General features: G+C 43.5%; 3 protein-coding genes across 4 annotated transcripts in view; 2 read left to right on the top strand and 1 right to left on the bottom strand.

Moving 5' to 3' along the window:
* Positions 1-20: 20 nt before the first annotated feature.
* On the bottom strand, positions 21-5,673 carry UBIAD1 (UbiA prenyltransferase domain containing 1). The gene is made up of 3 exons (XM_050909554.1): positions 5,151-5,673; positions 3,414-4,211; positions 21-531 (listed from the first exon to the last, which is right to left on the bottom strand). The coding sequence occupies exons 1-2, from the start codon at positions 5,671-5,673 to the stop codon at positions 3,724-3,726; spliced, it is 1,011 nt and encodes a 336-aa protein (XP_050765511.1). The 3' UTR covers positions 21-531; positions 3,414-3,723.
* Positions 5,674-7,958: 2,285 nt separating this feature from the next.
* LOC127024920 (serine/threonine-protein kinase mTOR-like) lies at positions 7,959-12,501 on the top strand. Its single transcript, XM_050909660.1, has 8 exons — positions 7,959-8,078; positions 8,460-8,568; positions 9,329-9,391; positions 9,885-10,117; positions 10,490-10,690; positions 11,448-11,582; positions 12,052-12,327; positions 12,493-12,501. Exons 1-8 carry the CDS (start codon positions 7,959-7,961, stop codon positions 12,499-12,501), a joined length of 1,146 nt encoding a protein of 381 aa, XP_050765617.1.
* A 149-nt stretch (positions 12,502-12,650) lies between these two features.
* Positions 12,651-27,836, top strand: part of MTOR (mechanistic target of rapamycin kinase) — a 61,939-nt gene continuing 46,753 nt past the window's right edge. The window contains exons 1-22 of one of the 2 annotated variants that reach the window (XM_050909242.1): positions 12,651-12,759; positions 13,610-13,796; positions 13,987-14,115; positions 14,947-15,191; positions 15,370-15,585; positions 16,307-16,512; positions 17,061-17,183; positions 17,540-17,629; positions 17,724-17,816; positions 18,328-18,462; positions 18,804-18,933; positions 19,169-19,419; positions 20,289-20,330; positions 21,376-21,462; positions 22,043-22,210; positions 22,475-22,587; positions 22,997-23,159; positions 23,421-23,513; positions 24,165-24,311; positions 25,126-25,268; positions 26,423-26,585; positions 26,727-26,872. In XM_050909242.1, the coding sequence (XP_050765199.1) occupies positions 12,702-12,759; positions 13,610-13,796; positions 13,987-14,115; positions 14,947-15,191; positions 15,370-15,585; positions 16,307-16,512; positions 17,061-17,183; positions 17,540-17,629; positions 17,724-17,816; positions 18,328-18,462; positions 18,804-18,933; positions 19,169-19,419; positions 20,289-20,330; positions 21,376-21,462; positions 22,043-22,210; positions 22,475-22,587; positions 22,997-23,159; positions 23,421-23,513; positions 24,165-24,311; positions 25,126-25,268; positions 26,423-26,585; positions 26,727-26,872 (3,128 nt within the window). In that variant the 5' untranslated portion in view covers positions 12,651-12,701. The remainder of the gene's footprint in view (positions 12,760-13,609; positions 13,797-13,986; positions 14,116-14,946; positions 15,192-15,369; positions 15,586-16,306; positions 16,513-17,060; positions 17,184-17,539; positions 17,630-17,723; positions 17,817-18,327; positions 18,463-18,803; positions 18,934-19,168; positions 19,420-20,288; positions 20,331-21,375; positions 21,463-22,042; positions 22,211-22,474; positions 22,588-22,996; positions 23,160-23,420; positions 23,514-24,164; positions 24,312-25,125; positions 25,269-26,422; positions 26,586-26,726; positions 26,873-27,836) is intronic. The other variant, XM_050909241.1, reaches the window with a different exon arrangement.

Raw genomic sequence — 27,836 nt, 5'->3', positions numbered from 1 at the left:
AGAATGGCAGACCACACAGGTGAGGATGAAAAAGTCCATCTTTATTAAAAAGATTAAAAGTTCAGCTGAAACCTCCTTACAAATGCTGAACAGTACATGGCACGGAAAACTGCATCAAAGAAAATTCTGCTCATTGATGAAAACACTGAAACTACTCTGAAGTCTGCCATTAGTATGAGATGATCACTGCTACTGAACTTTTTACCCGATCATATAGACGGACAGGACTATGTGATTCATAAAAGGACTCTTACACAAAAAAAAGTACCATCTTTCATGCACTTATACTATAAACACAGCAGACAAAGACCCTCCTTCTTCCAGGAAGATGCTCTAATACATGTGCAAAAATACAATCGGAGTGATATAAAATAATCAAACACAGTATAATTAACAGAATAACATTCAGACACTTTATTAGATAAGAAGAAAGGCCAGGAGGTGCTTTAGGACACATTAACAGATGGGCTACGATCTGTTCATCTACCAGTGTAGGCTCATCACATTGCAACACAGCTCATCAAGAGGGACCTGAAAGAAGTTTAAAAAGTTTATATTCAGGGAAAGTAGCATGGGAGAGCGAGGAGAGGGGTAGGGAAAAGAGACCCAGCATCCTCATCACAAAACAAACCAATAAAGGAACCTCTCTTACCACTCAATGTCTATGTGGAGATTATTTTGGTCTATTTGCATTGGTTAAGTCACCTGTTAGGTTAGTTCATACCTAAAATGTTTTCTAGTACTAACACGCTTTTTGGCAAGCACACAGAGATAAAGCACTTTTTACTTTCAAAGCTCTCTATGATGATGATGTCGGCTCAGCATCCCTGTGAGGTAGGCAAAAATTAGCTGTTTTCTGAGACACAGAGAAGTTAAATGACTTCCTCAAAGCCATGGTGAAGAATGTGTTATTTATTATTAATATCCTTAAGAACCTGGAATGATATTGTTTTTCACAGACAGGGAATTGGAGGCAACCAGCATCTGCTAGTAAGGAATTACCGTATTTTCCTCTTATTCTTACCATTAAAATGCTTTGAATCCCCCTCACCTTGAAAAGCGTTCCACAAACATATACATGTACTAGTGAGCTCTTCCTTCATCTCTGTAACAAAAAGCACTGGTCCTTTCCAGCAGTAAGCAGACATCCTACACAGGGCTTTTTCCTGCTAGTAAAGGGTGGCCTAGATACAACTAGAGTTACCTACACTACTCCACCAATGATCATATCCTAGATCTTTCCATCATTACAATTACAGTTATCAAAGATATGAGCCACGTATTAATTACTTTAAGGAATTTAGCTTGAGTACTCTAGTTTATGTAAAAGGAGCAGAAAAGAGATAACTATCCATTCTTTTAAAATGATAGCTATACAAAAACAAGCTATCATAAAATAAAGCACACAGCTGCTACAAAGGGTAGCAACAAAGCCATGCTGAGATTAACCTAGTAAACCCATGTATCCCCAATTGCAAGGTTAACAGATTCACCAGCTCAGTCCATATCCCTAGAAAAGCTTTTGCTTTGCAGAAAAATGAAGTGGGTCTCTGAGCCAGGCTCTTCTTTATTCTGTAGGTCCACAAAGAAGTAACAGTAGATACTGTGTTGTGTATGTCTGTATTGAAAACAGTTTCCAAAACCTTCTGGATATCTCCCTCCATCCAGCTGAGCTGAACTTTTGCATTTTCTCCTCATGTTTCTAATCTAAACAAGTATTTTGCTGTAGAAAGCAGCACACAGTTGCTGAAGTCCATCTCCTCTCGTCTTGTGCCTAGTCAGATTAAAGAGATCATTTGCCCAATTTTAATAAAAGACGAAACTGCGGCTCATAAAATAAGCCTGCAAAGAATCCTTTCCATTGACTACAGTTCAGCTGTAAAGCAGGAGACCAACAGCTGGCTAACACTGGATAACATGAAGCCAAAAAAAGTTACTTAAATAGCTACACCATGTCATCTTGTACCATCAACTCAGCTTTACTCTGTCAGTACAATCCACTAATATTACACCACAAGGGTGTAACTTACCTATGACAGATGCAGGATAACACCATGCAAGTTTATTGCTAGTTTATTGCTCCTGTTTAAAAGCCCTTCATATAGTGGTTAGCACACTCCCACCTGGTTCAAAAGCAAGATTGTGCTCCAGGCACCAGCAGCTCTAGTTCAACACCTGTATCAATTCCTCTGAAGTTCTCCACGACTCCTGTAAACAAACTTTTCACCAAAACCCTGCATACAGGAAACAAATACTTTTTCTTCAACGCAGAAGAGAATTCAGTTGCCACTGAGTAACATGGTATGGATCAAATTTATCTTTGCACTGGAAGTCACACTTTTTCCCAGTTGTGTTTGGCATATTTTTCACACTGCTACGTAATTGCTGAAACAATCTGTTCTCCAAATGGCCACATGAATATCAAGTGGCAAGATCTGCAGGAGAAAAAGAAAAACAATACCCGAAGGTGCAAGGGGGGAAAACAGGTGGGGAACTTCACTTCAGAGCTAACTTAACATTTAAATGTGATTCAGTCACACAAACTCTGGACTCTATTAGGAAAAATCTTGTTAACAAAAATGGTTTCTTCCTGTCTCCAGTCCTAATTTTTATGCAGAGCCAATGCAATAATCCTGATTTCTTTCTTCTAACCCTGTATCTTTCTCCTTTGCTCAACTGGGCTTCTTATAATAAGACATTTGACTGTAATACTCTGGGCCTTTAAATAAACAGAGAACAACAATAGAAAAAAATTTTTTTTTTTTTTTAAACTAAGAATTTGTTCTTCCAGTCATGTATCCATTAATCCATATCCCGGCAGAGAAATCTGGCAGTCTGTCTGTCAGTCAGCTCCCCCTTAACTCCAAGACTGTCATTTCAGAGAGTAAATTCTAAGCAAATGCAAAAATGGAAACCACTTGGTTTTCTATGCATTGAGGGCTTTTCAGTTGCATGATTTGCATTTACAGCTTCAGCTTTTGTAGCAGAACAGAAATTTACTGGTTTTGGCTTAAAGTTTGTGCAGTGGGCTATTTGTGCTCCATTTTAGCACCAACGTCCCACCGAGATACATAACTTTGAAATGTCTAGAGTATAAGGACCAAGCAGAAGCAACAGTTAATGAATTAGTATCTAGTGCATTTCAGGGGGCTTGGAAATAAAAGCTCAAAGTCTGCCTAGGAAAAAAAAACCCTAACAAAAATTAAAACATACAACAGATGAAGATGAACTACGCTCACAAGAGAGTGAAGTAATAACACCTACATCGTTGTGATGCTAAACATTTGGCAGTGTTTTCTGTTTACCACACAGGAGCCACTGGACTCCTTCACCATGGTAAGAAAAGGAGTCATAAGAGCAATCACTGTGCTTGTGAAGGGAACAGAGAGTTTGTATTTGAGGCTCAATCTTACTTTCAGCGACTTGACAGTGAAAGAATTCAGTGGCAGAAGGATGAGGTTCTTTAAACGTTTCCTTGTCCTCATGTCGCCTTGCTCCCCTGAAGCAAAGCTGCACAGTTCATCCCTTCCGAAGAACTGACAAATCATTTTAAAGTCTGTTGTACAAGCTAACCAAGACCAGAAATGATAAAATTCACAGACAATCAACAGCTCAAGACGGTCTCTCCATTCTTCCCACTGTCCATAATGGGTCATCTACCCACATCATCCACTGTTAATCAGCATTAATACTGAATTGCGAGGCCTGACTCTACAGCTCTCGTTACAGTTTGGGCAGAGCACCGGCTGGTGCTAGTGTAATACCAAAAACATAGAAAAGCCCCAAGAGGAGATTGAGTTTGGCTGTCCGCTGAGGAATTTTGTTGAAGCTCTGACTCCGAAACTGCCTTTCCAGTGAAAATGCCATCGGGATGGTGAGTAGCGGCAATGCCATGCTGATGGTATAGCGTGTGGCCAGCACACAGAAAATCAGGTAGGGCAAGAAGAGCAGCACGGTGTAGAGAATATAGGAGAACGCAGGGCCGATGAGGATAGCCAAGGTGACAATACCCGCCTGCTGGTCAGACTCCATGTCTCGTGTGTTGTTGCTGTGCAGGATAGCCTCAGTACTGAGAGCTAGTGGGATAGCGTAGAGCAGTGGTGAGACAGACAGGTAACCAACCTGCACAGCATGGGCAAACATGACAGCCAGGGGCCCAAAGGTGATCAGGATCACCACGTCTCCAAGCGCAACATATTTAAATCCAATTCCTGTGGCAAGACACAAGAATAAAATGAAGCATCATCAAACAACTCAAATGACAGAAGAGAACGGATAATAAATAGATCAGCCCTTCCCACAGAAATACTGTAAAATGACCAACGCACATGTAGCTATGGCCGAGAAGCGTATTTTCTCTTTTTCCAAAGATAATAAAGGAAATGCAGCTTCTGAATTTCTTCAGTCAAACAATGCAACAGAAACTAAGGGCCAGGTTCTAACACCCATCTTCACACCTAGAAGTACCTATTTCTGCAGAAATCTATAGAAATAAGGTACTCTTTAGTGTGATCATGCATGATGATCCTGATCCTGAAGAAATATATAAAATGCTCAGAACAAAACACAAAACTGACAAGATTCTTTCAAGGAAACTAACATAACTGTTTGAAAATTTGACAGTTTGACACCGAGTTTGTTTTTCTTTTCCTAATAATTATGTTTGTATCTCCTCAACACAGGAAAACAATGAAAATGTCCTCCTCTTATTAAGAACAAACACAAACTGTTCTGCATTCACAATGAAACTCCAGCTAGAGAATAACAACAAAACACTCCAAAACAAAGTAACAGGTTCCACCAATGGAAAAGAAAATATGCAGTGAGCTATACTGCTGAAGGATACGAGATACACATCATGAAGCGTTTCAGCAATAGTTCTGATGAGCACCTAAAGCCATATCTGTAAATAACAATGTCTCAACACCACTTTCCAACTGAAAAACTTAGCATGCCTCTTCCCATACCTTCCCACAACAATCAATGGCAAAGAATACAAGTTTAGGTACCAGTACTGCAGGAAATACCACCAAATATTTTTACAGCCGTTAACTAGACAGATCAATTGCGTGTTCTAGAAACCCTTGACAAGTCAGCTAATTCTGTCACGTTCACATTCAGATTCACAGCAAACGGGACACAGCACTTACCTCCAGTGTAAAGGAAGGAGCTGGAAAGTCCTCCAAAGTAAATCAGGGCCAGGTGCTCCAGCTTGAGCGTTGAGACAGCGTAGAGCCCAGCAGCACAGATACAGCCCACAGTATAAAGGAAGACTCCAAACCGGACTACATCCTGAGGCTCCAAAATCTGGTCCACCAAAGTCCTGTCATCACTCTTCTTGTGATCGATGCCTTTGGAGAAGTCGTAGTAGGTATTCACCAAGTTGCCGGCTCCGTGCACAGCCAGGACGGTCACAGCGCTTCCCACCAACAGCCCTGGGTCTAGCGCTCCCTCGGCCCGGTACGCCAGAGCGCTGCCGAGGGCCACGGGCGTGAGGGAGGCACTGAAACTCCAAGGTCTGAGCGCCAGCACATAGGCCGCACACTTCTGCCTCCAGGTGCCGGGGGGGACCCTCTCAGCGCCCGCCAACGCGGCGCCGGCGTCGTTCCTCTCGCTCCCCCGGGGGCTCTCGGCGCTAATGCTGATCTTCTGCGCCAGGTCTCCCGGCCCCATGCTCTCCCCGCCGCCCCGTCTCACAGCAGCAGCACCTAGAACGGGAAGGGCCGCGGGTTAGCCTGGCCGCCGCCGCCGCCGCGGGGCCCAGCGAGGAGCGGGCGCCGCCGCCATGGCCGCGCGGGCAGCGCCTGAGGGGGGAGGCGCGCGCCGCCCTTACCCGCTTGACGGGCGCCCGCCCCGCCGCGCGCGCGCGCCCCGACCGCCAGCGCCCCGCGCGCCCCGACCGCCGGCCTGCCGCGCGCCTGCGCCCAACGGCCGCTCCCGCCCCTCCTCACCGCCCCCCCCGCGCCCCCACGGCCTCGCGCAGGGGGTTCCGCGGAGGATCGCGTACCAGAGCGGCGCCCCAGCGACCCGCCGGCACCTCCCGGCGCCTGGTGTAAACATTAAATGGTCCCCGTCGTCACGCGCGGCTGCGAGGGGTCACTCTGAAGCACACACCAGCACTGCTATACGCGCCACTACGGCAACGGAGTGCCTACAGCCGGGCGTGGCCCCGGCTGCCCTTGCTCCTGTCATTGGCAGCCGGACACATTTCAGCGACGCACACGGGGCGCGGCACTGCACCGCGCGGCTCCCTCCACGCATGCGCACAGAGCGCACAGGCCTGACGGAAGGGCGGAAGCCAGCCGGCGTCTGGAAGGTGGGCCTAGCGCGGACTTTTCACCAATCGAGCACGCTCAGCCTTTCCAGTGGCCAACTCTACTGCCACTCGCTCCTGACTGGCTTGATGATTGGCTGGAAGGCTACGGTAGCTCCTTGCGGTTCCTCGGGAGAAGGGGCGGAGCTGCGAGCGCTCCTTCCCTTTTGCTCTTTTTCTACTGGTCAGAGGCGGTGCCTATCAAAGTTCTTCTGGGAGGCTATTGGCCAGCAGCGGCTCGCCGGTCCGGCAGGCGCGGGGGAGGGGAGGGCGCGGGGCCCGGAGCAGGGGAGCCGGCGGCGGTCGGGGCGGAGGCGGTGAGTGCGGCTCCGGAGCCTCCCCTCAGCATCGCCTTCCCCTTCCCCTCACCTCCCGTCACGGCCCCGCCGTCACGGCCCTCCCCGCGCGCTCCCGCCTCAGCGCCCGCCGGGCTGGCGCCTTGCGCCCTGTCAGCGGCACCGGCGCTCCCGCGGGCGCCTCGGCCCCGCGCCGCGGCTCCCCGCCCGGACCAGCCTGCCCGAGTCCCCCCCCCGCCCCCGCGGCGTTGCCGCCAGAGGCCCCGCTCCCGCCCCGGCGGCGGTGCCCGCCCTGCCCTGCCTCACCCATCCCTCACTCCCGGCCTGTGGAGCGACGGCGGCGGGATCCCCCGCGGGCTCAGGCCTGCCGGTTCCCGCCCGTCGGCTGTCGCGTCCCTCTGTGAGGGCGGCTGTGAGGGAACTCCCGCGCAGGGGCAGCCCGGCCGGCGGTGATGGGGCTGCAGCCACAGGCTGCTGTCGTCGTCCCGGGGAGCTTCTCCTGGCTCCCAGCCGCGGGGAAGCCCCGAAGCCGCCTCATGCTGTAATCTCGGTGGATCTTTGTGACCGCGTGGGGGATATTTGGGGAAGAAGGAGCTGAAGTTTTGGTGCCTTGTGTCGCTGTGGGCCCTTCTGTCAAGTGCTCGGGTTGGGCTTATGTAATCTGAAAATCGGGGGAGTCAAGCCTCTAAAATATTTTCCACATAAAGAAAGACTCATGAGAAAGTTTGGTTACATGTTATGATGGTAAACATCCTGTTGCAATGATTGATGTTGCTATAAGTAGGCTTCCCATCTCTAAAAAATGTAACACTTGCCAGGCCCCGAGTGCTGAGTCTTCCTTGTGTTGGCATAACACTAGAATTTCTGTGGAGAAACTTGTGTAAAAGTGTTCAAGGAGTCAGATATGATAATGATATAATCATGGGAATGATTGTGCCTACTTACTGTAGGGTTATTGTAAACCCTAATCTGACCCTGCTATTTTTCAGCTATTGCATGACCCTTGATTTAGAATTAGATCACCATGGGGTCGGGCACCTGACCAGCTGGAGCATATTTTGGTATTTGAGGAGCTAGAGAGCAAATAGGCTGGGGGTCAAGATATTATGTGGTGGTACAGTTTTATCACAGGGTTGTAAGGCCTAAGGAATATAGTCATTACTTGTAATTTTGTGCTCTACTGGCACAGCATCCTTGCATGCAATAGGATGTGTGTTTTGGAAACAGGCAGGAGGGGCAGCATTAAGAAAGAAGCTCAGAGATTTCAATAGCTGAAAGCAGTAAAAAAAAAGTATCTCTCTGAAGAACTTACAGGACTTGATGCCCCCGAGCCCCAACATACCGCCATCATGTCGGGCACTGTGTCCATTCTCCAACAATTTGCCAATGGCTTGAAGAGTCGCAGTGAAGAGACGAGGGCGAAAGCTGCCAAGGACTTGCAACATTATGTCACCATGGAGCTCCGCGAAGTGAGTGCTGCAAATGAGATAATTTATCCTTGTTTATTGTATGAGCGTAGGGCACGGGCTGGGTACTTTGGGGATGGAGATTTTTGAAATGTGGAAGCTGGTCTTAGAGAGGAGGTGGGGCATAGCAGGGAGCTTACCTTTGTCCCAGCATGTAGGAGAGGTGAGTGAGTTGGTGATGCAGATGGGTGGTCAAGCACCAGAATAAATAACCTTGACACGTCTAGGGCACAAAGAAGAGATACTATTTTGTGTTTGTAACGTACGGTTAATTTAATTTCTTTGTGTTTAAGTGACCTAAGAAGTGTTGTCTTTATGGAGGTTTCGGGGGCAGGACGGAGGGAAAAAATGCTGAAAGCTGATTTGAACTTTTTGCTTTTACAGATGAGTCAGGAAGAATCTACCAGGTTTTATGATCAGCTGAACCATCACATATTTGAGCTGGTCTCTAGCTCTGATGCAAATGAAAGGAAGGGTGGCATTCTGGCTATAGGTGAGTGAAAGTGTTTAATGCCTCTGGTGAGTTTTCTCTTCATGCATCTATCTTTAGGGACAGATTTTCAAAAGGAATGAACTTTTATAATCGGGGCCTTATGTCTGACTGCTTAGTACGCTGGGTGCGTGCTAGTTGCTGGGCTCTGAAAATCTGTCTGTAAGTGTCAGCATGGGAGCTGCTGAGTGCTGAGAGTGGCTGAAAACCTGCTGCTTAATGGGCCCCGAGCTCTTCTGGGAGTCGAGCATCAAATGTGAGTGCTGAGCACATGAAAATTCTGTTCTTGAGCTCAGCTGAGAACAGTTTGTGCTGTCCATTTATATGTATCAGGGTGGGCTGACTTTCTCAACTCTCTTCTGTCTGAGGAGACTGATTCTTGTTATTTAAATTTACCTGGCTCAATAACAGCAGCTTCCATCCCTGGGAGGGGCTCACATAGCTTCTGCTTTGATTCTGATCAGCTGCTCCATCAGTTGCTCTGGTTGTGCTTTTGCTGTGACATGGCAGAGCTGCCTGCGTTTTGACTCTTAGGGAAATCAGCTTGCATAAATACTTTGCCTTTCAAGCGAGTAGCCTGTATTGTAGCAGGTACTTCTTTAATAACCAAATAGGAGGTGCTTATGGTTTAGGCTCACAGACATAATCATCCAATCCCAACGTGTTTGAAGACAGCGGCAGTCCCTTAGCTAGAGAAATCTTTGTTAACAACATCTGATTTTAAGCTGACAGTATCACTTTAAAATTGTTTCTGTGAATTTAGTGCTGTTGAAAGGTGCCGGCTTGACAACCCTGGACACTGATGGCCTCTTTATCTACAGAGCAGGTACAACCCAGGCACCGGCAGTGAAAGGTTCTGCCACACTGCTGCCTGCCAATGTGCCTCCACCCTGGCCAGGAGAGACCATCTCTAGGGCTCAGGGGGAGAGCAATTTCCTTGGTCCATTCAGTCTTTGACTTCTCTACTGAGGCGGACCAGCCATAGTAGTTGCATGTGGATGGATGCCTTTCTATTGGGAATGGGTCTGTGATCCCAGGGTGGATTTTTTTTTTTTCTCTTATTAAACTAAAAATGGGGAAAATCTGTGAAGCTACTGGATGCATTTTCCTGCCCACTTAACAAGTTCAGGCTCGAAAGAATGGTGTCCCTTTCCTATTGCTTGATTATTTTTTTTTTTCTGTGGATTTGCAGTTTAGGAGGAGTTAATGGGAATCTTTAAGGAATGGATAGGGAATACTAACTCTCATCCAGGGACTACCTACTGTCTGCCTCACTGACCCTTAGGGAGAACCTACAGCATTGCTCCCTTTCTCTACAGCAAGCCTTATTGGTGTTGAAGGAGGTAACGCCACCCGTATCGGCAGGTTTGCCAACTACCTGAGGAACCTCTTGCCATCCAATGACCCTGTTGTAATGGAGATGGCCTCCAAGGCTATCGGGCGGCTTGCAATGGCTGGTGACACCTTCACAGCTGAGTATGTGGAGTTTGAGGTGAAACGAGCTCTGGAATGGCTGGGAGCTGACAGGAATGAAGGTCGAAGACATGCAGCTGTAAGTGATCTTTCTTTGTCTTCACCTATCTTGGAACAGAATCGTTAGGATTAGTTAGCAGTGGTAGGAGATGCACACAGAAAGCTGTGGGAAAGCTTTGGTCAGGGTCAGAATGGCTGCCAGTCCATGTCTGAGAATCTATGATGCTCTTGTGGCGGATATAGCACTGCTTCATTGCTTCTACCTTAACCCAGTCACTAAAGAAGATTGAGACACCATTGTGCTAGGAACTGCAAAAGTATGGAGCTGGAAACTGCTCAGGCTCACAGACCTTGACAGTCTAAATAAACGATACTACAGTCTAAAAATTAGGAGGTTTGTCTATGGGTGCTTATCCTCACAGATTGTTACTGTTTCTCTCCCCACCTCCAGGTTCTTGTCCTGCGTGAGCTGGCAATCAGCGTGCCTACCTTCTTCTTCCAACAAGTGCAGCCATTCTTTGACAATATATTTGTGGCTGTGTGGGATCCCAAACAGGCCATCCGAGAGGGAGCTGTTTCTGCCTTAAGAGCCTGCCTTATCCTCACCACTCAACGGGAGCCAAAAGAGATGCAGAAGCCCCAGTGGTACAGAGTAAGAAAATAACTTTGTTTTGAAGCAGCTCCTCATAACACAATGCAAATGATCAAGTGGCAGTTTTTAGAAGAGCTGTCTAAGCTAAGGACCTGTCACCTTTGTCAGTATGTCCGTAGAAAACTGCCTCCCCTTGAAGGGGTTGAAAATATAACGGTTTACAAAATGAGTAGTTCCTTTAGCCCACTGTAAAAGTAAGCAAGAGACTTAACTCTATCAAGAATCCATTGCTCTATCTGCAGCTCATTTTCAGCTGTTGAGACTGACCTAGTTTTACAGCCATGCAATCATTTATCTATTGTCATCTCTTACTAGCAGATGGTTTTGTTAGTGTAGACAAAACATGAGTGAAAAAGGTAAGAATTCTCTTGTCTGAACCTTAGCTTTGCTGCCGTTGTCACATGGATTCAAGCTTCATAATATTAAATAAGGTTTGGACAGCGCAGTCAAATGTTGTGAACTTGGATTCCTCATAGTCAAATATGTGATGCAGATATTGATGAAGTTTATACCATAGCATGGTTGACTGGCTGTTTGATTAGTGCTGCTGAAAATACTCTACAGCAGAGTCCACAACTTCTGGGTGAATCTGAATTTTGTAGCGTTATACTCTGTTATTACTCAGTTCAAGTTTGTGGCTAGTCTTGGAAAATTACAGGACATCAGTAACTCTTGACAGGCAGTACTACTTTATTTCCACAGGCTTTGTTTCTGCATGATCACTGAGATTTTTTTTTTTTTCCCCCCCTCCCCCAAGCATACATATGAAGAGGCTGAGAAGGGCTTTGATGAGACTTTGGCCAAAGAGAAAGGAATGAACCGTGATGACCGAATCCATGGTGCCTTACTGATCCTCAATGAGCTAGTGAGAATCAGCAGTATGGAGGGAGAGGTGAGCAAATCAACAAGATGGGGATTATTGCTTTTCGTTGCCAGATTGATTGACAATGTGTAGCAACTCAGCAATCTGTGGAAATACCCCGTTGTGTTTGAAATGGGGTTGTTGGGCTGAAAAGTCATCTGAACATGGAGTCAGAGCATTGATTATTACAAATTGAAATGTGTCAGAGAAATAGCAGTGACAAGTTTGGGCTGAGTAGGTATTAAGCTCTGATGGAAAGTGCTATTAACTGGATTAATTATAATGAAAAAGATTTTTATGTAGAATGAGGAGTCTCTGTTGCATGTTTTGCTGGATTTTGCTTAGTTGATGTTTTACAGCCATTTGGATATCAATTATACAGGATGCTGCTCAGGAGATTTGGGTAGCGCTGTGTTGGGAATCTCTTATTCAGCTACTTTTAAAAAAAAAAAAAAAAAAAACAAACAAAAACAACAACATGCTTTTCTACTTTGTCCAGCGCCTTAGAGAGGAGATGGAAGAGATCACTCAGCAGCAGCTTGTGCATGACAAGTACTGCAAAGACCTGATGGGCTTCAGTACCAAACCTCGCCACATCACTCCCTTCACTAGCTTCCAGTCTCTTCAGCCCTCTCAGTCAAATGCTTTGGCTGGTCTTCTGGGGTACAGTGCCCACCAAGGAATCATGGGTTTTGCAACCTCACCTGTCCCAGCAAAGTCTACATTGGTAGAAAGTCGATGCTGCAGGGATCTAATGGAAGAGAAGTTTGATCAAGTAAGTGTTTGGTCTTCAACTTGTCTACCAACATTCACAACACTGGTTCTTGTAGAACAATTGTCCTCCATGTCCTTACTTAGCAGGCAATACTGCCTAGTATTGAACTGAGGCATCAAAACTCACTAATTATATGTATCCTGGCTTTGTCACTGTCTCTCTTAGAGCAAGTGATTTACTTTCTTTGGAAGCAGTCATAATTATCCATCTTTGATGGACTCTGAAGCCAAATGTCAGTAGAATGCCTTAAAGCACCTAGGTAATAAACATTTGTGCATTACTGCCAATGACAATCCTTCAAAGCCCGATCTGTCTCCTTTCAGGTGTGCCAGTGGGTTCTCAAGTGCAGAACCAGCAAAAATTCTTTGATCCAGATGACAGTTCTCAATCTGCTACCACGGTTGGCAGCTTTCCGTCCTTCAGCATTCACAGGTGACAAGACAGATGGTTGGATGTTAGAAGTGTTGTTGAAATTGGGCTGGAAGTTATCCAGCTCTCTTTTTGTCCAGATGAGCTTGTGCAGGCAATGCAGCAGTACAAATGTGGTGCTTGTAAGATGAGCAAATTCCTCTGTGGGAGGACAGTCTTTTTTTTATGAATAAGCGTGACTTGATATCTGATGCCAAAATGTTGCTCTGATGAAGAAAATGGATTGCAAACTATTGTCTGAATTCTGTGATCAATACCAGAAGAGGTAGAACCTTCTTTTTGGTTTTTTTTCCCTCAGTATGTCAGAGTTAGGGTTGAACTTGGCTCTCTTGCTCCCACTCAATATATCCCAAATATTATCAGCAGAGTTGTCTTCCTTTTTCTCTGTTGCATGTGCCAGCAAATATCAAGTAAAAATGGGAAATACCTGCCAGCTTTAAAGCAGCTCAGTTGATTTATCAAGCAAGCTTAGGAGAGCATCAGAGTTGGAGGCAAGTCACCAAGCTGCTCTAAGTGGGTTGGAACAAACTTTGTGTTATTATTCCAAATTTCCAATCAATCACTATAAAAACAAGATGCTTGGATCTTATTTGTGTATAGAACCTGTTGCGATGTTTTTTTCTCATAGCTCTTTTATTTTGGTGATCTTTTTAAAAAAAAAAGAAGAAAGCCTTCTGGGCTTTGAAAATTTTATTATATGGTGACATGTGTTTGCCACTGCTCACGTCAGCAAATTTGATATGGCTATGTCTGTTCCCTGGTTTTATACTTGTAAAGGTTTAGTTGCAAATGTGATGCAACTGTATAAACCTAAATGAGTTCCAATATCTGTATTGTTCTCTCTTGTGGGCAGCTGATCAGTATCTTCCAGACACCATGAATCACGTTCTCAGCTGTGTGAAGAAGGAGAAGGAGCGAACAGCAGCCTTCCAGGCCTTGGGTTTGCTTTCTGTGGCTGTGAGGTCTGAGTTTCAAGCTTACCTGCCAAAAGTCCTTGAAATCATAAAAGCAGCTCTTCCACCAAAGGACTTTGCCCATAAGTAAGTATGTGAAGGTTAGAGGAAGAAACTGAAACACCTGTTCTTTGTATAATTTTTGTGATGTGGGATCAAATTATTGTATTAAAATCAGAGGTATTTCTGTAAGACTGATAACACAGAAGCGGGATGAGGAAAGGTGTTTGAAAAATAGCAGCTCCTCTTAATTAACTTTTATGTGGTCCTTTTCTAGGAGGCAGAAGTCTGTGCAGGTTGATGCCACAGTCTTCACCTGCATTAGTATGCTGGCACGAGCCATGGGACCCAGTATCCAGCAGGATATCAAAGAGCTTTTGGAACCTATGCTGGCTGTGGGCCTGAGGTAAGTACAAGGCACAGGAGCGTATTTTTCTATTAGCCACTGGATGGCATTGTTGGCCATGCAGAATGAGACCTTGAAACTTCGGATTGAGAAGGAAGATTATTGCTTTTAAATGATCTTTTGGAAGATTAGTATAGCTATTTCAGAAGAATAATATGTTTTAAGTGTTAATGTGTCTGTTGAGTTACTAAGAGCATTGGTCTCTGTGTAAAGAAAACTTTTTGTAGAACAGCTAGTGAATTCAAAAGCAATCTCCTTTACTTTCCACTATTCAAACACATTTGGCAACAGCCTGCAAAAATTTAGAAAGCCTCTGAAGGCCAGCAGGTTTCTGCCATGTCAAATTGGCTGGGAAGGAGAATTGAAGCACTGAATATTTGCTCCTAGCTTCTTTCATCTTTGGACCTGACAGTTCCTGTTGAAAATATCCTAGCTCATGAAGCTGTTAGTATGGGAGAGTACGGAGAAAGGTAGCACAAAGCTGTTTAGATTAGATTAATGTTACCGTCTGGAAGTGAATTTAGTTGCCTTTGTGTCTAGAAAGCACAAGTATAAGGAATCACTTAGATTTGTAACAGTATTTTAGCAATATTGCCTAATGTAGCAATGTATGGTGCAGTCCCGCCGGTTTATTGACAAAGTTCATACAAGAAAGTCATCTCATGTGCCTGAGTTCACACAAGGAGCCCTTATGCTCTGCTGGCAGATGTTGCTGTGATGTGTAAATGCACACAATTATCTTCTGATGGGCAAAGGCATAAACAAAAGGGTGAAATATGCACCTCATATTGTTTGTGTTGTAATGACTATCTGCCTGCTTCTTGCCCTCAGCCCTGCTCTAACAGCTGTGCTGTACGACTTGAGTCGTCAGATCCCCCAGCTAAAGAAGGATATCCAGGATGGGCTGCTGAAAATGCTCTCCCTTGTTCTAATGCACAAGCCTCTGCGACATCCAGGCATGCCAAAGGGCCTTGCCCACCAGCTTGCCTCCCCTAGCCTCACCAACATCCCAGAGGCCAGTGATGTGGGTAGCATCACCCTTGCCCTTCGTACACTGGGTAGCTTTGAGTTTGAAGGTAAGATGAAATAAGGAAGCAGGGGGCCAAGGGGTATGGGATATAAACACTGCTGCGTTGGAGTAGAGTACAAGTAGCAGGAAAACTCTGAGAGCACTTTCTTTAAACTGCTATTCCCTGGTAAGACCAGTAATTGAGGTGTAAACCTGTGTTAAACTCCCCATCTTCTTCTTTCTAGGCCACTCTCTGACTCAGTTTGTTCGGCACTGTGCAGACCACTTCTTGAACAGCGAACACAAGGAGATCCGGATGGAAGCAGCCCGCACTTGCTCTCGCTTGCTCACACCTTCCATCCACTTGATCAGTGGTCATGCCCATGTGGTCAGTCAGACGGCAGTGCAGGTTGTGGCTGATGTTCTCAGCAAACTGCTGGTTGTTGGAATAACCGACCCAGGTTAGTGTGGCGTTCAGAGAACAGGGTTCTCCTACCACATGTTAATTTTAGCACGTGAGCAGGTCGTGATAATAAGGTTGTGGTAGGATTTGCACATAATTGCCAGTAACTTGAGCTGTCATTCTTTACAAATTAAAAAGGTCTCCCAATTTCTCTTCCCAGACCTTGATTTTTGAGGTATTAATAGAACACTAGTGTAAAATCCTCAAACTGTGCCCTTGGTAATCCTTTGAACTAGGTAGAGCCCTGAGACTTCTTTTGCTGCTGTTCTGTGTCGTGGCCTTCAACTTTGTAGTTTGGGAAGGAATTGGTCCCTTCTGTTGAATCTTCCTACTTGATTTTTTTATTCTTTCGGTTGCAATATGGTAACCTGAGATGAGTTCATTTTCTGCACACTGCTTCCGAATGTGCCACTTGTAGGTGCAAGAGGTTGGCATTGTGCTGATCTGGGTATTGGGGCAGTACTGAGTAGCACTGAATCTGTTGGGCTCACCTACCCTGTTTCTCATGTGTAAAACACTGATGTAGTGTCTCATGCTGGGGAAGCTCTCAGCATTTTCCTGTTTCTCATGTGTAAAACACTGATGTGGTGTCTCATGCTGGGGAAGCTCTCAGCGTTTTCCCGAGGTGGTAGAGAATTTTTGAGGCCAGTTTGTGAATAAGGGCAATAATCAGAACCGGACTTTACTACATTTAAAGAGAAACAAATGTGTTCTTGCAGACCCTGATATACGTTTCTGTGTGTTGGCTTCCCTGGATGAGCGATTTGATGCTCACCTTGCCCAGGCGGAAAATTTGCAAGCTCTTTTTGTGGCCCTGAATGATCAAGTATTTGAAATCCGAGAGCTGGCCATCTGTACTGTGGGTCGCCTGAGCAGCATGAACCCTGCTTTTGTCATGCCTTTCCTGCGCAAGATGTTAATCCAGGTAATGAAGAGGGATGCCTGCAGTGAAGATAGAGTAGTTGGTATTGAGACTAAGATGGTGTTAAAGAACTGGGCTATCTAGCTGTAGTGAATGTGTGGGAGAGGGGGGAATATCTCCCCTTTGGAAAATATTTATTACTGAGCTTAGTAGGTTTCAGGAATTCTTTTTAGTGATAGAAGTTTGGACTGAAGCTATAAGGATGTATTAGAAAGGAAAGTATAGCAGTCATTATTTCACCCCACATTCATCATGCTGGAGTGCTTTCCATCTGTATTGAGGAAGAATGTTCTGTGTTTCTTTTAGGTGAATGGATGGCACCATTTCATAAGTGTAGATGATTTTGGAGCCATCTATTCAGTTTTATGCTAATTAATTTTAGTTTCATTTAGGCATAAATTACTGGATGGAGTGTAAATGTAGAACACCCTTTACAAGTGCTGAGATTGTTTTTTCTTTCTGTTGTCATTGGACAGGAGAGGAGGAAATCCAAAGAATTGTTGCCTGCCTTTATTTTCCCTGTTCTCATGCTTCCATTGTCTTTTCTGCAGATTCTAACAGAGCTGGAACACAGCGGCGTTGGCAGGATTAAAGAGCAAAGTGCCAGGATGTTGGGTCACCTGGTTTCTAATGCTCCACGCCTCATTCGTCCGTATATGGAGCCTATCCTTAAGGTAGAGTCTCTGAACGTTTCCTGGTGACTTTGGAGTGAGATGATATAGCAAATGGATACATGACCCTCAGGAGCTGCAGTTCTTTTGCTTCTTCATAGCAGGAAAAAAACAGATTGGTGTGGATGTTACCCACAGTAATGCATGTATGTGACAGAGTAGCCTAACTTGATTCTGGATTTGCATAAAGTTTGTGAAATGAAAGTTTCATTTACTGTTGAAATACTCACCGTGATGCAAGTTGAGCCCCTGTGGAATCAATTTCAGGCATAAACAAAAGGAAAGATAATTTTGAGTACTGTATGTACAGCACGCAGTCTTCTGAACACATTCTAATTTGTTCCTCTGTCACCTACTAGGCACTGATTGTGAAACTGAAGGATCCTGATCCAGATCCAAATCCAGGGGTGATTAACAATGTCCTAGCTACCATAGGGGAGCTTGCACAGGTAGGGATACTGCAGGTACCTCTTTGCCATGCTTGTCAGTTGTTAAGCTTTTGGCAATGCTAGATGAAGGACTTTGATTTTTGTCTTTCAATAGGTCAGTGGGCTGGAAATGAGGAAGTGGGTGGATGAGCTCTTCATTATAATTATGGACATGCTACAGGACTCCTCTCTGCTGGCTAAAAGACAAGTAAGTCTTTGACAACTGCACTAAAGTTGCCATCTGCTGTGACCAAAGCTGTAAGGAGATATCCATGTGTCCCATCATAGCTGCTAAAAGGAACCTTTAAATCACTCAAGTCTCTCTTGTGGAGTGTACGGTAATACTCGTGGCACACAGGTGAGGGATTGCAGTGCCTGTCTGTTGTGACATAGTACAGAGTTGTTAAAGGAAAAGAAAAAAAAAAGGAAGCAGTTTTTATTGGTAGGCTTGGATTCTCTGAATTGAATGCCTGTTCGAATTGTATCTCTGAGAGAGGGCAATTATGGCAGTCAGAGTCTCTAACAAATTGTTGATTATCACTTTCTTTACTAATGCTTATTAAAAAACACTCTTTATAGAGGCTTTCAAACCATGGACTGTGGTTTGCCATGTGATGCTAAAATGCTCAAAGAAGCTTTACAGAAGTTGAATGACTGATGGATCAGGAGACATAAATTCCCTAGTCAAAACTAATCTTCTCTGGGCTTGATCTTTCCAGGTGGCTCTTTGGACACTGGGACAGCTTGTGGCCAGCACTGGTTATGTGGTGGAACCATACAGGAAGTACCCAACTTTGCTGGAGGTGCTTCTGAACTTCCTGAAGACTGAGCAGAACCAGGGCACCCGTAGAGAGGTATGAACATGAAGCTATGACACAACCATTTCTAAAAGTTTTTGGGGGAGAGGTCTGTCAAATGTGTCTGCATAGATTCGAGGTGGGGAGGGAGGTGAAAGATCATTGTTGTGCCTGATAGAAGTACAATAAGCAGATTTAAGAGGGTAAAAGTGTTGAGTCAGTGAAATGGCCTCCAGCAGTTGAATGGAAAGCATTGATGTTTTTTCCAGGCAGTCGCTTTAGTTCCAGATCTTCTCTCTTTAATCCTCAGGACCTTTCCAAACATGTGGGTTCATGTGTTGGCTTTTGCCTTGGTGATGCAGTTCTGATGAATTTTCTTTTTGTTTCTGTCTTATCAGGCTATTCGTGTGTTAGGGTTGCTGGGTGCTTTGGACCCTTACAAACACAAAGTGAACATTGGCATGATTGATCAGTCACGAGATGCTTCAGCCGTCAGCCTCTCAGAGTCCAAATCCAGCCAGGATTCTTGTAAGCATCTGAATTTATTTCAAGTGAATAGCTTTATAATCTACGAACAGGTCTTGATTTTTTTGTTTGTTTGTTTGTTTTGGTTTTGTTGTTGTTTTCTTTTGTCGTTACCAGTTTATCTCCTCTTCTTAACAAATTATTAGTGTACGTGTTCTCACCTAATACTCAGGTGCTCCTGAACTGGTGTTCAAGACCATTTAATATGTAGCTTGTGACACTACCTTCTTTCTCCTAGCGGACTACAGTACCAGTGAGATGTTGGTGAACATGGGAAACCTCCCTCTGGATGAGTTCTATCCAGCTGTCTCTATGGTGGCACTGATGAGAATTTTCCGAGACCAATCCTTGTCCCAACACCACACTATGGTAGTTCAGGCCATCACCTTTATTTTCAAATCTCTTGGGCTGAAGTGTGTGCAGTTCCTGCCCCAGGTCATGCCAACGTTCCTTAATGTAATACGGGTTTGTGATGGTGCCATCCGAGAGGTGAGTGTACTAGGGACCACTCCTTCCTTCCTGTTCCACTGTCCTAAAATAAGAATCCATTTTTTAAAAGAGAATGCGACTGGCTTTGGGCATTGCTGTGCTATGTGTTGCTGCCAAGCATGCTGCAAAAGTGAGGTTCAGCTTTGCTTTTTCTCTCCTGTGAGCATTTGGTAGAATATCCAGTGGAAACAATTTTTCTGCTTCTTATTGAAACAGCTGCTTCTGAGCATAACCCTTAGAAGGCCAATATTTGATTCTGTTTTTTTTTTATCAAGCTGGTCTTGTTCAGGAAAACAGCCTGTGCAGCTTCCAGAGCTTTCAGTGATCTCTGCATTAATGTACTGTTGCGAACAGTATTATTAAATAATAGAGGTAGATTCTTTAAATTTCTGATGCAACCATGTGCTTTGGCTCATCTGTGAGAAGGAAAATTCAATTTGATACAGTCTGCTAACATTCAGAGCAGTGTGGGTGGTGATTCCACAGCAGTGCTTTTTCTTCCTTCCCACTTAAGTTACAGTTTTAGGAGGAAATGAGAATTGTGTGAAGATAATAATGGGCTTAAGGTTCAGCTAACCAGAGATGGCAGCTGTTTGCCAAACCTTTTCCTCAGGCAGCTGAAAACAATCTCTGGGGTGGCAAGGGCAGTTTGTACTGGTTATTGGTACTGTGTTTTATAGGTGGGATGGGTGCTCCCTTAGCAGAATCCCAACCCTGCTATAGAACCGCTGTTTTCTCCCAGACTGAACTACTACTCAAATTGGAAGGAAAACATCTCACACGCCTGGGTTGGCCGAACTCCTAGACCTGACTGATCTAACTTGCTTGAAAGCTATGCAGTTGTGCACACTCTGTTTAAAAATTTTCAGGTAAAAGAAGATGGTGAAAGTGTACTGGGGAGAAGAGCTGAGGTGGGTACGCGTGACACTAAAGCCTAAAGGAGGCAGGTCCTTGTCCTATATGTAAGCATCCTCTCACAACACGAAAAAAAGGCACAGTGCAGGAGCTCAGGGTTCATTTTTGGTAAATGTAGGTGTACTGCTCTCACTAAAGAAGCTGATGTTATTTCTTAGTTTTTACAAAAATCAGTTATCTCTTTTTCTGAGCTCCACTTTGTATTTTGTCACTATAGTCTTCAAATACTGCATGAAGAAACGAAATTTAATATATGATAACTTACATTTTCCTATTTTCCTAGAGGGAAAAAAGACTATATAGATTTACTTTATGGACAAAGCAATTTAACCCACATTATTTCATACCAATCTCAAAAGTAAATTCATTGTCATGAGTGAGTGCATAAGATTGTATTAGGGCAAAAGGAATTGCAAAACTGTCATAGTGTATCCAAATAAAGTTGTCTCAGTCAAAATTCTTCTATGGTACAATCAACCATCTTTCAAAAAAATGTGATATTTCTGTCAAGGACCAAACTCTCTTCCCCAGTAACTTTTCACCAATATATCTTGGTGGGGATGGGAAAGAGTACAGAAAGAGTATCTTAAAATGTGTGCCAGGTTGGTTTACAGGCAGGGGGAAAAGGTTAGGGGCTAAATTTTTGGAAGCATCCTTCAAACCTAAATTACAAAGCTCTGTAGTTTAGGTGTTTGTGCTTGCAATTCTGTTCTGACACTTTATAAATTTGCTGACATATTAGAAACCCCTATTTGTATGCTTGACTGTCTAAGGCTTTGAGCTCATAAGATTTTTTGATGCAAGTTGGGGGGTGGGGGGGAAACCCAACCAAAAAACCCAAAACTACTCCCCCGCACCCCCCACCCAAACCACTGAGCTGAAGCTGCCAAGAATTTAGCCCCAGATTTTGAGCATATAGGAGCTATGCATGCTATTTGTTTGGTAAATGAGCTTGCAATTGGTCTGTGAAATGTCGTTTACCCAGCGTTGCTTTGATGTTTGAATAAGCTACATTGATCATTACACATTTCTTCCTTCCAGTTCCTGTTCCAGCAGCTAGGGATGTTGGTGTCCTTTGTGAGAAGTCATATTCGGCCCTATATGGATGAAATTGTCACCCTGATGAGAGTGAGTACACTCTTTAAGCCAGCATTTTACTGTCAGAAAAGGTGGATAGTATTTCTGTCATTATCAAATGTATCAATTATTTCATAAGTTCATACGAAGTGCAGAATTCCATGCATTTGAAGTAACAATTTTATTTTGAAATATGTATTTGAAACAATAATATACAACTAGTAACTGCAATAAGAGCAGCTCCTAGGTTCTGCTAGTGCCTGAGTTCTTTTGAGTGCTTGGATTTTGTGTACTTATTACTTTCAGAAACATAGTTTTAGCAAGAGGTGTTTGGAGTTCATAAATAGGTGGCATTTCACTTCATTTTCACTTAGTGTTTGCAAACGCTTAGGATTAGGACCTCAGTTGCCTAGAGGTTGTTTTTAACAGCTATAAATATACTGAAGGCACAGAGAGTTTTAAAAACAGACCAAAACTGCCAATTTATATTAGTCTATAAGGGAAGTATAGTACCTCCCTGCAATCTTGAATTTATCTAGAGACTGTCTCCTACAGTTTGGTTTTCTTGTAATTGGTACAGCTGAGTTGAAGAACTGTTTAATTTTTTCCCCCTTTTTTTTGTCTTCTGTAGGACTTCTGGGTCATGAACAACTCTATACAGAGCACAATTATCCTACTTATCGAGCAAATTGTGGTAGCTCTAGGAGGCGAGTTCAAACTTTATCTGCCTCAGCTCATTCCTCACATGTTACGGGTCTTCATGCATGACAGTAGTCAGAGTCGCATTGTCTCTGTCAAGGTGAGTGGGAAGCTGCAGCAGCTGGGTTGATTTGGGTATTGCTGAGGCAGGTGCGTGCCCAATGCACTGCGCTTCAGCAGGGCTTCTTGCTTGTGTGTTGCAAGCAAATGGGATAGGTGCAGTTCAGCAGTGGCTTGGTGTGGAATGATGCAGACAGTACATTGTTTAAAGTGCAGGGTTGAAGCAACTTTTCACTGGGTACTGACTTATTTAAAATGCATCTCTTCCATGACTTTGAGTCACATTGGGTCATTTTCCCTCCAGCTATTGAATGCAATCCAGCTCTTTGGAGCTAACCTGGATGACTACCTTCATTTGTTACTACCTCCCATTGTAAAGCTATTTGATGCCCCAGATGTCCCAGTGGTGGCTCGCAAGTAAGTGTTGGTGGCTTTGCAGTCTCTTTTTTTGCCTGTGATATCCAAGTTCTGCAATGGCTCCCCTAGCCATGTGTAGAATGAAATACCACTTAGTTCCTTCCACGGGTTTTCTCTGTGTTAAATCATTATGGAAGGTTATTTTTGGTTGGACATCACAGCACTGTTACTAGCTTTTCTTGGGTATAGACTGTTACTTCCTGGTTCTCACCTGCCAGTATTTTAGTCACTGCAACTTGCAAGCTGTCCTGCAACACTAGCTGCATTAACAGAGTTCTGGTGACCTGGTTTTTGTATTACTGTTGATGCCTAGGAGGACTGAGCATGAATCACTTCTGTATTTTTACCTCTTTTCTCCTGTCTTATACCATGAGAGATAAGTCCTCCCTTCTTTCTGCTCTGACTTTAGAGCTGCTCTAGAAACAGTGGACCGCTTGACAGAGTCCCTGGATTTCACTGATTATGCTTCACGGATTATTCATCCCATTGTGCGAACACTAGATCAGAGCCCTGAGCTACGAACAACTGCAATGGACACCCTCTCCTCTCTGGTGTTCCAGCTGGGAAAGAAGGTAATATTCTTCTTAGGCTTGAAAGCTCATAGAAGGAGGGACTGTCCCAAAGATCAAGGCTTTAAAGTTGAATATTTGTAATGCACTCATTCTGGATTTTAAAGAAAACAGATTTTTCTTCTCTTAGTTGTTTCTGGAATCAGGAGTTACTGAAATCAAACTTTCAGAATTGGTTTCTTATCAGATCAATGAAACAAAGGTGGAATTTTACTGCTCTTGGTGAGACTGAGTAACTAGCTTTTGATGTATTCCCCTGTACAGTACCAGATTTTTATCCCGATGGTGAACAAAGTTCTGGTGCGACACAGAATTAACCATCAACGCTATGATGTTCTTATCTGCAGAATTGTAAAGGTGAGTTGACAAGTATATAGTTGTTTGCATAAGGGCACTTTGGGGATGTTTTCATGTTGAAACAGATGTAGCTGGAAACTTCACTTTGAGATTGCATTGGGAAAATTATTGTCAACTAGTATGAATTACTTCCTATAGAAAAATCACTGCAAGTTCTAGGTAAGAACTTAGACTTGTAGCCAGTGTCATTTATTTTTTTTTCTCAGTAGTCCTTAAATATGGATTTACCCTATTTTTTCCACAGTTTCAGGACTTGCTGAGATAACAAGGTCTCCTTATTTTCCGTGGTATGTCCCGCATTTCAGAAACTCAGTAACTGCTTTGCAATTTGATTAGTGTGGAACAAGTAGGACACTGCTGTTCTAGGCTTACTAGTCAGTCAGATACGAAAGAGTGCTTGTTTTAAGGTGTATTATTTTGGCTTTTAATACTAGGAGCTAAGATTTCTTACCAGTTATCTTGAATAGAAAAGGGATATCCTTCGAGTTCTCTGGTTTATACGGTGTAATCATTATAATGAAACATGGTTGTTTTGCTTCACAAATTGTGCTGTGAAGTTGGATAGTGCTCTGACTCTATCATCCATTTGGCTTGTAGAAAATTGCTGTTGTATGTGTGGGTGTGATCTTCACTGTAAGCCATTTATTGTAGGGCTATACTCTTGCTGATGAAGAGGAGGATCCTCTGATTTATCAGCACCGAATGTTGAGAAGCAACCAGGGAGAAACTTTGGCCAGTGGTCCTGTGGAAACAGGTCCCATGAAGAAATTACATGTTAGCACCATCAACCTGCAGAAGGTAAGACTGGAACACTGCAGAGCATGAGTTTGCTACTGAAGGGAGGAGCTATTGTGTCACTTCTAAGGAGTTTGTCCAGTGCATCTAAACTACATTTATTTACATCTCTTTTCTGTTGCCAGTTCTGTACAAAACTGAGGTCAAAGTAGTGTCTGAGACTCTCTTTAAAATTAGAAGATGCTAAGCAACTTTAAAGATAGGAGCAGCTGAATTATCAGACTATTAATGGCTGTGAAGTAATCTTGACACTTTCTTATGTGAAGTATGAACAAGACTTCCTAGATCACGAGGAATCATCTGTAGCTTCTAGAAACATCTATTTCAGAGCCTCTGCCTTTTTTTATCAGCCATTTCTCTTATATCTTAGTGCTATACTCTCTTAAAGCCAGTATAGAACATAATAGCTAAGCACTGGCCAATTTGAACAGTAAATGCATGTAGCACTCAATTCAGTAGTGGGATGGATTGGTTTGAAAATGCTGGACTTAAAAATGTAATTCTAAATGCATTAAGTATTTTTAAGCTGATGTTCCAACAGTGGCTTCAGCTCTTGATGTATTTTTCTAGGGGAAGAATTATTCATGTTAAATACTTGGCATGTCATGACAGGAATACATTTAGGGAAGATTTCTTAGAAATGAGCCTGAAGTACTGCAAATTATCTGGTAAAGGTAACGGATTTCAGGGAATTGAAAAGGGAATCTCAACAATGTGATTTGGAGCTGTAAAGAAGCAATGCTGCCTGCTGATGGATTTCTTCTGCTTTTGGATAGTGCTTCGTTTGGTAGTTGAATTGTCTTGCTTTGTACTGCAGGCTTGGGGAGCAGCAAGAAGAGTTTCCAAAGATGACTGGTTGGAATGGTTAAGAAGGCTGAGTTTGGAGCTGCTGAAAGATTCCTCCTCACCATCCTTGCGCTCATGCTGGGCCCTGGCTCAGGCATATAATCCCATGGCTCGGTAGAGTAATTCTGGTTTTTTCAGATCACTTGAAATTGCAGATGCAAGCCAGATATAAGGAAAAAGAAAGTTACTTAAAAGCTCTTAGGTTCCATAAATAGATATAGTTTCTGCTTTGGGACAAATCAAATAGCTGGCAACTTGATTTCATTTCCACCCTTCCCAGTTGTCTGCTCCATGATGTGCACAAAATCTTTCAGTGGAATTCTGCATATTAGTCTAGAAATAACATAAGGCACATAAGTGAAGCTGGAAAAACAGCAGAGTATGAAATAGTTTTGAGGATCTACTGTGAGTGAATAAAAATGCCTCTGAGTGGAATAAACTGCAGTGCTTTATTTCTTTTGCAACCAGTATGTCTGGAGAGACTTTGAGTCTCTGTAAGCAGTTGCCTGTTTATCTCTTCTTTATGATATACACTTGTCATCTCAGTGCATATGAGTCTGACTACTGCTGTTAGAAAAGTGTTCATTCCTGGTTTAATTTTGTCTTAATGTGAGTTTTACCATTTTTGAAATAGAAGGGCAAACAGCATGGTGAAAAGTCAGCAATTCCTAGGTAGGCAGAGGTAATGCTAGCATCCTCCATGTATACTCCATGCATCTCAAACCCATCCCACAGTATTTCTCCACAGTACTAGCAGTGACAAGGGCTGTCACTGTATCTGTTTTTATCACCTTTCCTCCTTCTTAAGCTTTGCCACTAATGCAAACTCCAGCTATTGCAGTTCTCTAGTGAGCACAGGAGACACAAGTGTTGCGGCATGTGTGTCCAGAGAAATGTACAATCATCTTTTTCACTACATTCATTTGTGATCTAAGACAGGCTAGGCCTGGTTCTTCAGAGCAGAAGAGAAGAGCATCCTTGCTGCTATGCAGAGTTTGTTCTAGCCTAAAATACTTGCTAGCCTATGATAGGACAATATTTCTACTATTGTAGTATGTCATCCTATTATATATTTTTAAAATGCAGGTTTCACTAAGTATTTGGTACAGAAGTTAGTTTTATAAAAGCTAATCACTATTTATTGCGGGTAGACATATAAATGCATTTTGCAGTTCTCTTTGAATACGAAGGCAAGTCCCCTGTCAGATAGACTTTTTCTCATGAATAATGAATCCTCACCTCTCACTTTCTTTTGTTTTCCTTCTCAGAGATCTTTTCAATGCTGCTTTTGTTTCATGCTGGTCTGAACTGAATGAAGACCAGCAGGATGAGCTGATCCGAAGCATTGAATTGGCCCTGACTTCTCAGGACATTGCAGAAGTCACTCAGACACTGCTAAACTTGGCAGAATTCATGGAACACAGTGACAAGGTAGAGATGCTGTTAGGCAACTCTTTTCTAATGCTGGCTAGCTGGCTGATGTCTAGTCTACGGAAAAGGTGTGAAGAGTTCATGTATATTTTCTTCTTTTTTTATACTCATCCTGCTTTTGATATATGTCCTTCTACCCAGGGTCCACTGCCTTTGAGAGATGATAATGGCATTGTCCTCCTGGGGGAAAGAGCTGCAAAATGTCGAGCATATGCCAAGGCCCTTCACTACAAGGAGCTGGAATTTCAAAAGGGTCCCACCCCGGCCATTCTAGAGTCTCTCATCAGGTAGGACCACAACTGATGAGATTTCTGCTCTTGCATCAGTACCCAATTTAGGATACCATTAGGATGAATCTAGACAATTCTTAGGATTTCACTCTCTGCCACAAGACTTTGTTGTAGGCTTACTAACTAGCTTGCATATGTACGCTCCTAGCTGCTGAGTTCTGCCCTTCTATTATGCGGTTAAAATTATGATAGAAGCCATGGGAAGTTGTGCAGGAAAAAGTGGAGTCTTCTGATTTCTACCTCTCACCCTTCAGGTTCGATATGGGATGTCGTGGAGTGGCTGTAAGTTAGATGAGAGAGGTTTCTACACCTACATACAAATAAAAAAAGTTTCAGCTTCAGAAAAGCTGAAGTTCTTAGTTAAAATTTCTCATCAAATTCTGCTCATCTAGCTTAGGTAGGTCTCATTCTTCATATATCAAATAGAAGATGTTATAATAAGAGTGTATTGTTTCCTGAGCTTTGTCAACAAGAAAGATGTTAGCATGAAATACCTGCACAGGATTTGGTACTAAACTATATGTTTTAAAAAGTGAATCTCGGTTTCATATCACAGAAATGTTAGCTCTGCCATTTGAGATGGACAAATTGATTTTGGTTGAGCAAAAACTTAGTTTTCTCTGTATGCAGTGAAATTTTCAGCCCTCCTACTTCCTTGGAGTTGTGCTTTCCTGTTTTTTTCCCTCTCTTTTTCACCCTTTGTCCTCTCCTGTTTTTATGAGAAAAATATAGAATTCAGTGTATTCCCTTTCCTGGCCTCAGTTGCTTGTGCAGCTGTTTCTTTGTGTATCAAAAAGCAAGTTAAGGAGCAAAGACTTGAAGTAAAAGAGGATTAAAAATGAAAGACAATTTATTAGAAATTAAAAAGTTTAAGAAACCTTTAAAAATCCATTTTATAGACCAGAGTTAAAATCGTTCCAGCTGTAGTTCCACACAGTTGAAATTTACAGTATGAATAGTC

The sequence above is a fragment of the Gymnogyps californianus genome, chromosome 21 (genome assembly GCF_018139145.2).
Source record: "Gymnogyps californianus isolate 813 chromosome 21, ASM1813914v2, whole genome shotgun sequence".
Classification (NCBI taxonomy): Eukaryota; Metazoa; Chordata; class Aves; order Accipitriformes; family Cathartidae; genus Gymnogyps; species Gymnogyps californianus.
The sequence above is the reverse complement of the archived record's forward strand: the minus strand, read 5'-3'. Positions and strand labels throughout refer to the sequence as shown.

What these genes read in the sequence shown, in the direction of transcription:
- UBIAD1 (XM_050909554.1), bottom strand. Translation starts at nt 5,673, where the DNA reads ATGGGGCCGGGAGACCTGGCGCAGAAGATCAGCATTAGCGCCGAGAGC. An exon ending in CTCCTTCCTTTACACTGGAG is followed by an intron (nt 4,212 to 5,150) that starts GTAAGTGCTGTG and finishes GTCTTGCCACAG; the next exon opens with GAATTGGATTTAAATATGTT.
- LOC127024920 (XM_050909660.1), top strand. Translation starts at nt 7,959, where the DNA reads ATGTCGGGCACTGTGTCCATTCTCCAACAATTTGCCAATGGCTTGAAG. An exon ending in CCTCTTTATCTACAGAGCAG is followed by an intron (nt 9,392 to 9,884) that starts GTACAACCCAGG and finishes CTTTCTCTACAG; the next exon opens with CAAGCCTTATTGGTGTTGAA. An exon ending in AAGGTCGAAGACATGCAGCT is followed by an intron (nt 10,118 to 10,489) that starts GTAAGTGATCTT and finishes CCCCACCTCCAG; the next exon opens with GTTCTTGTCCTGCGTGAGCT.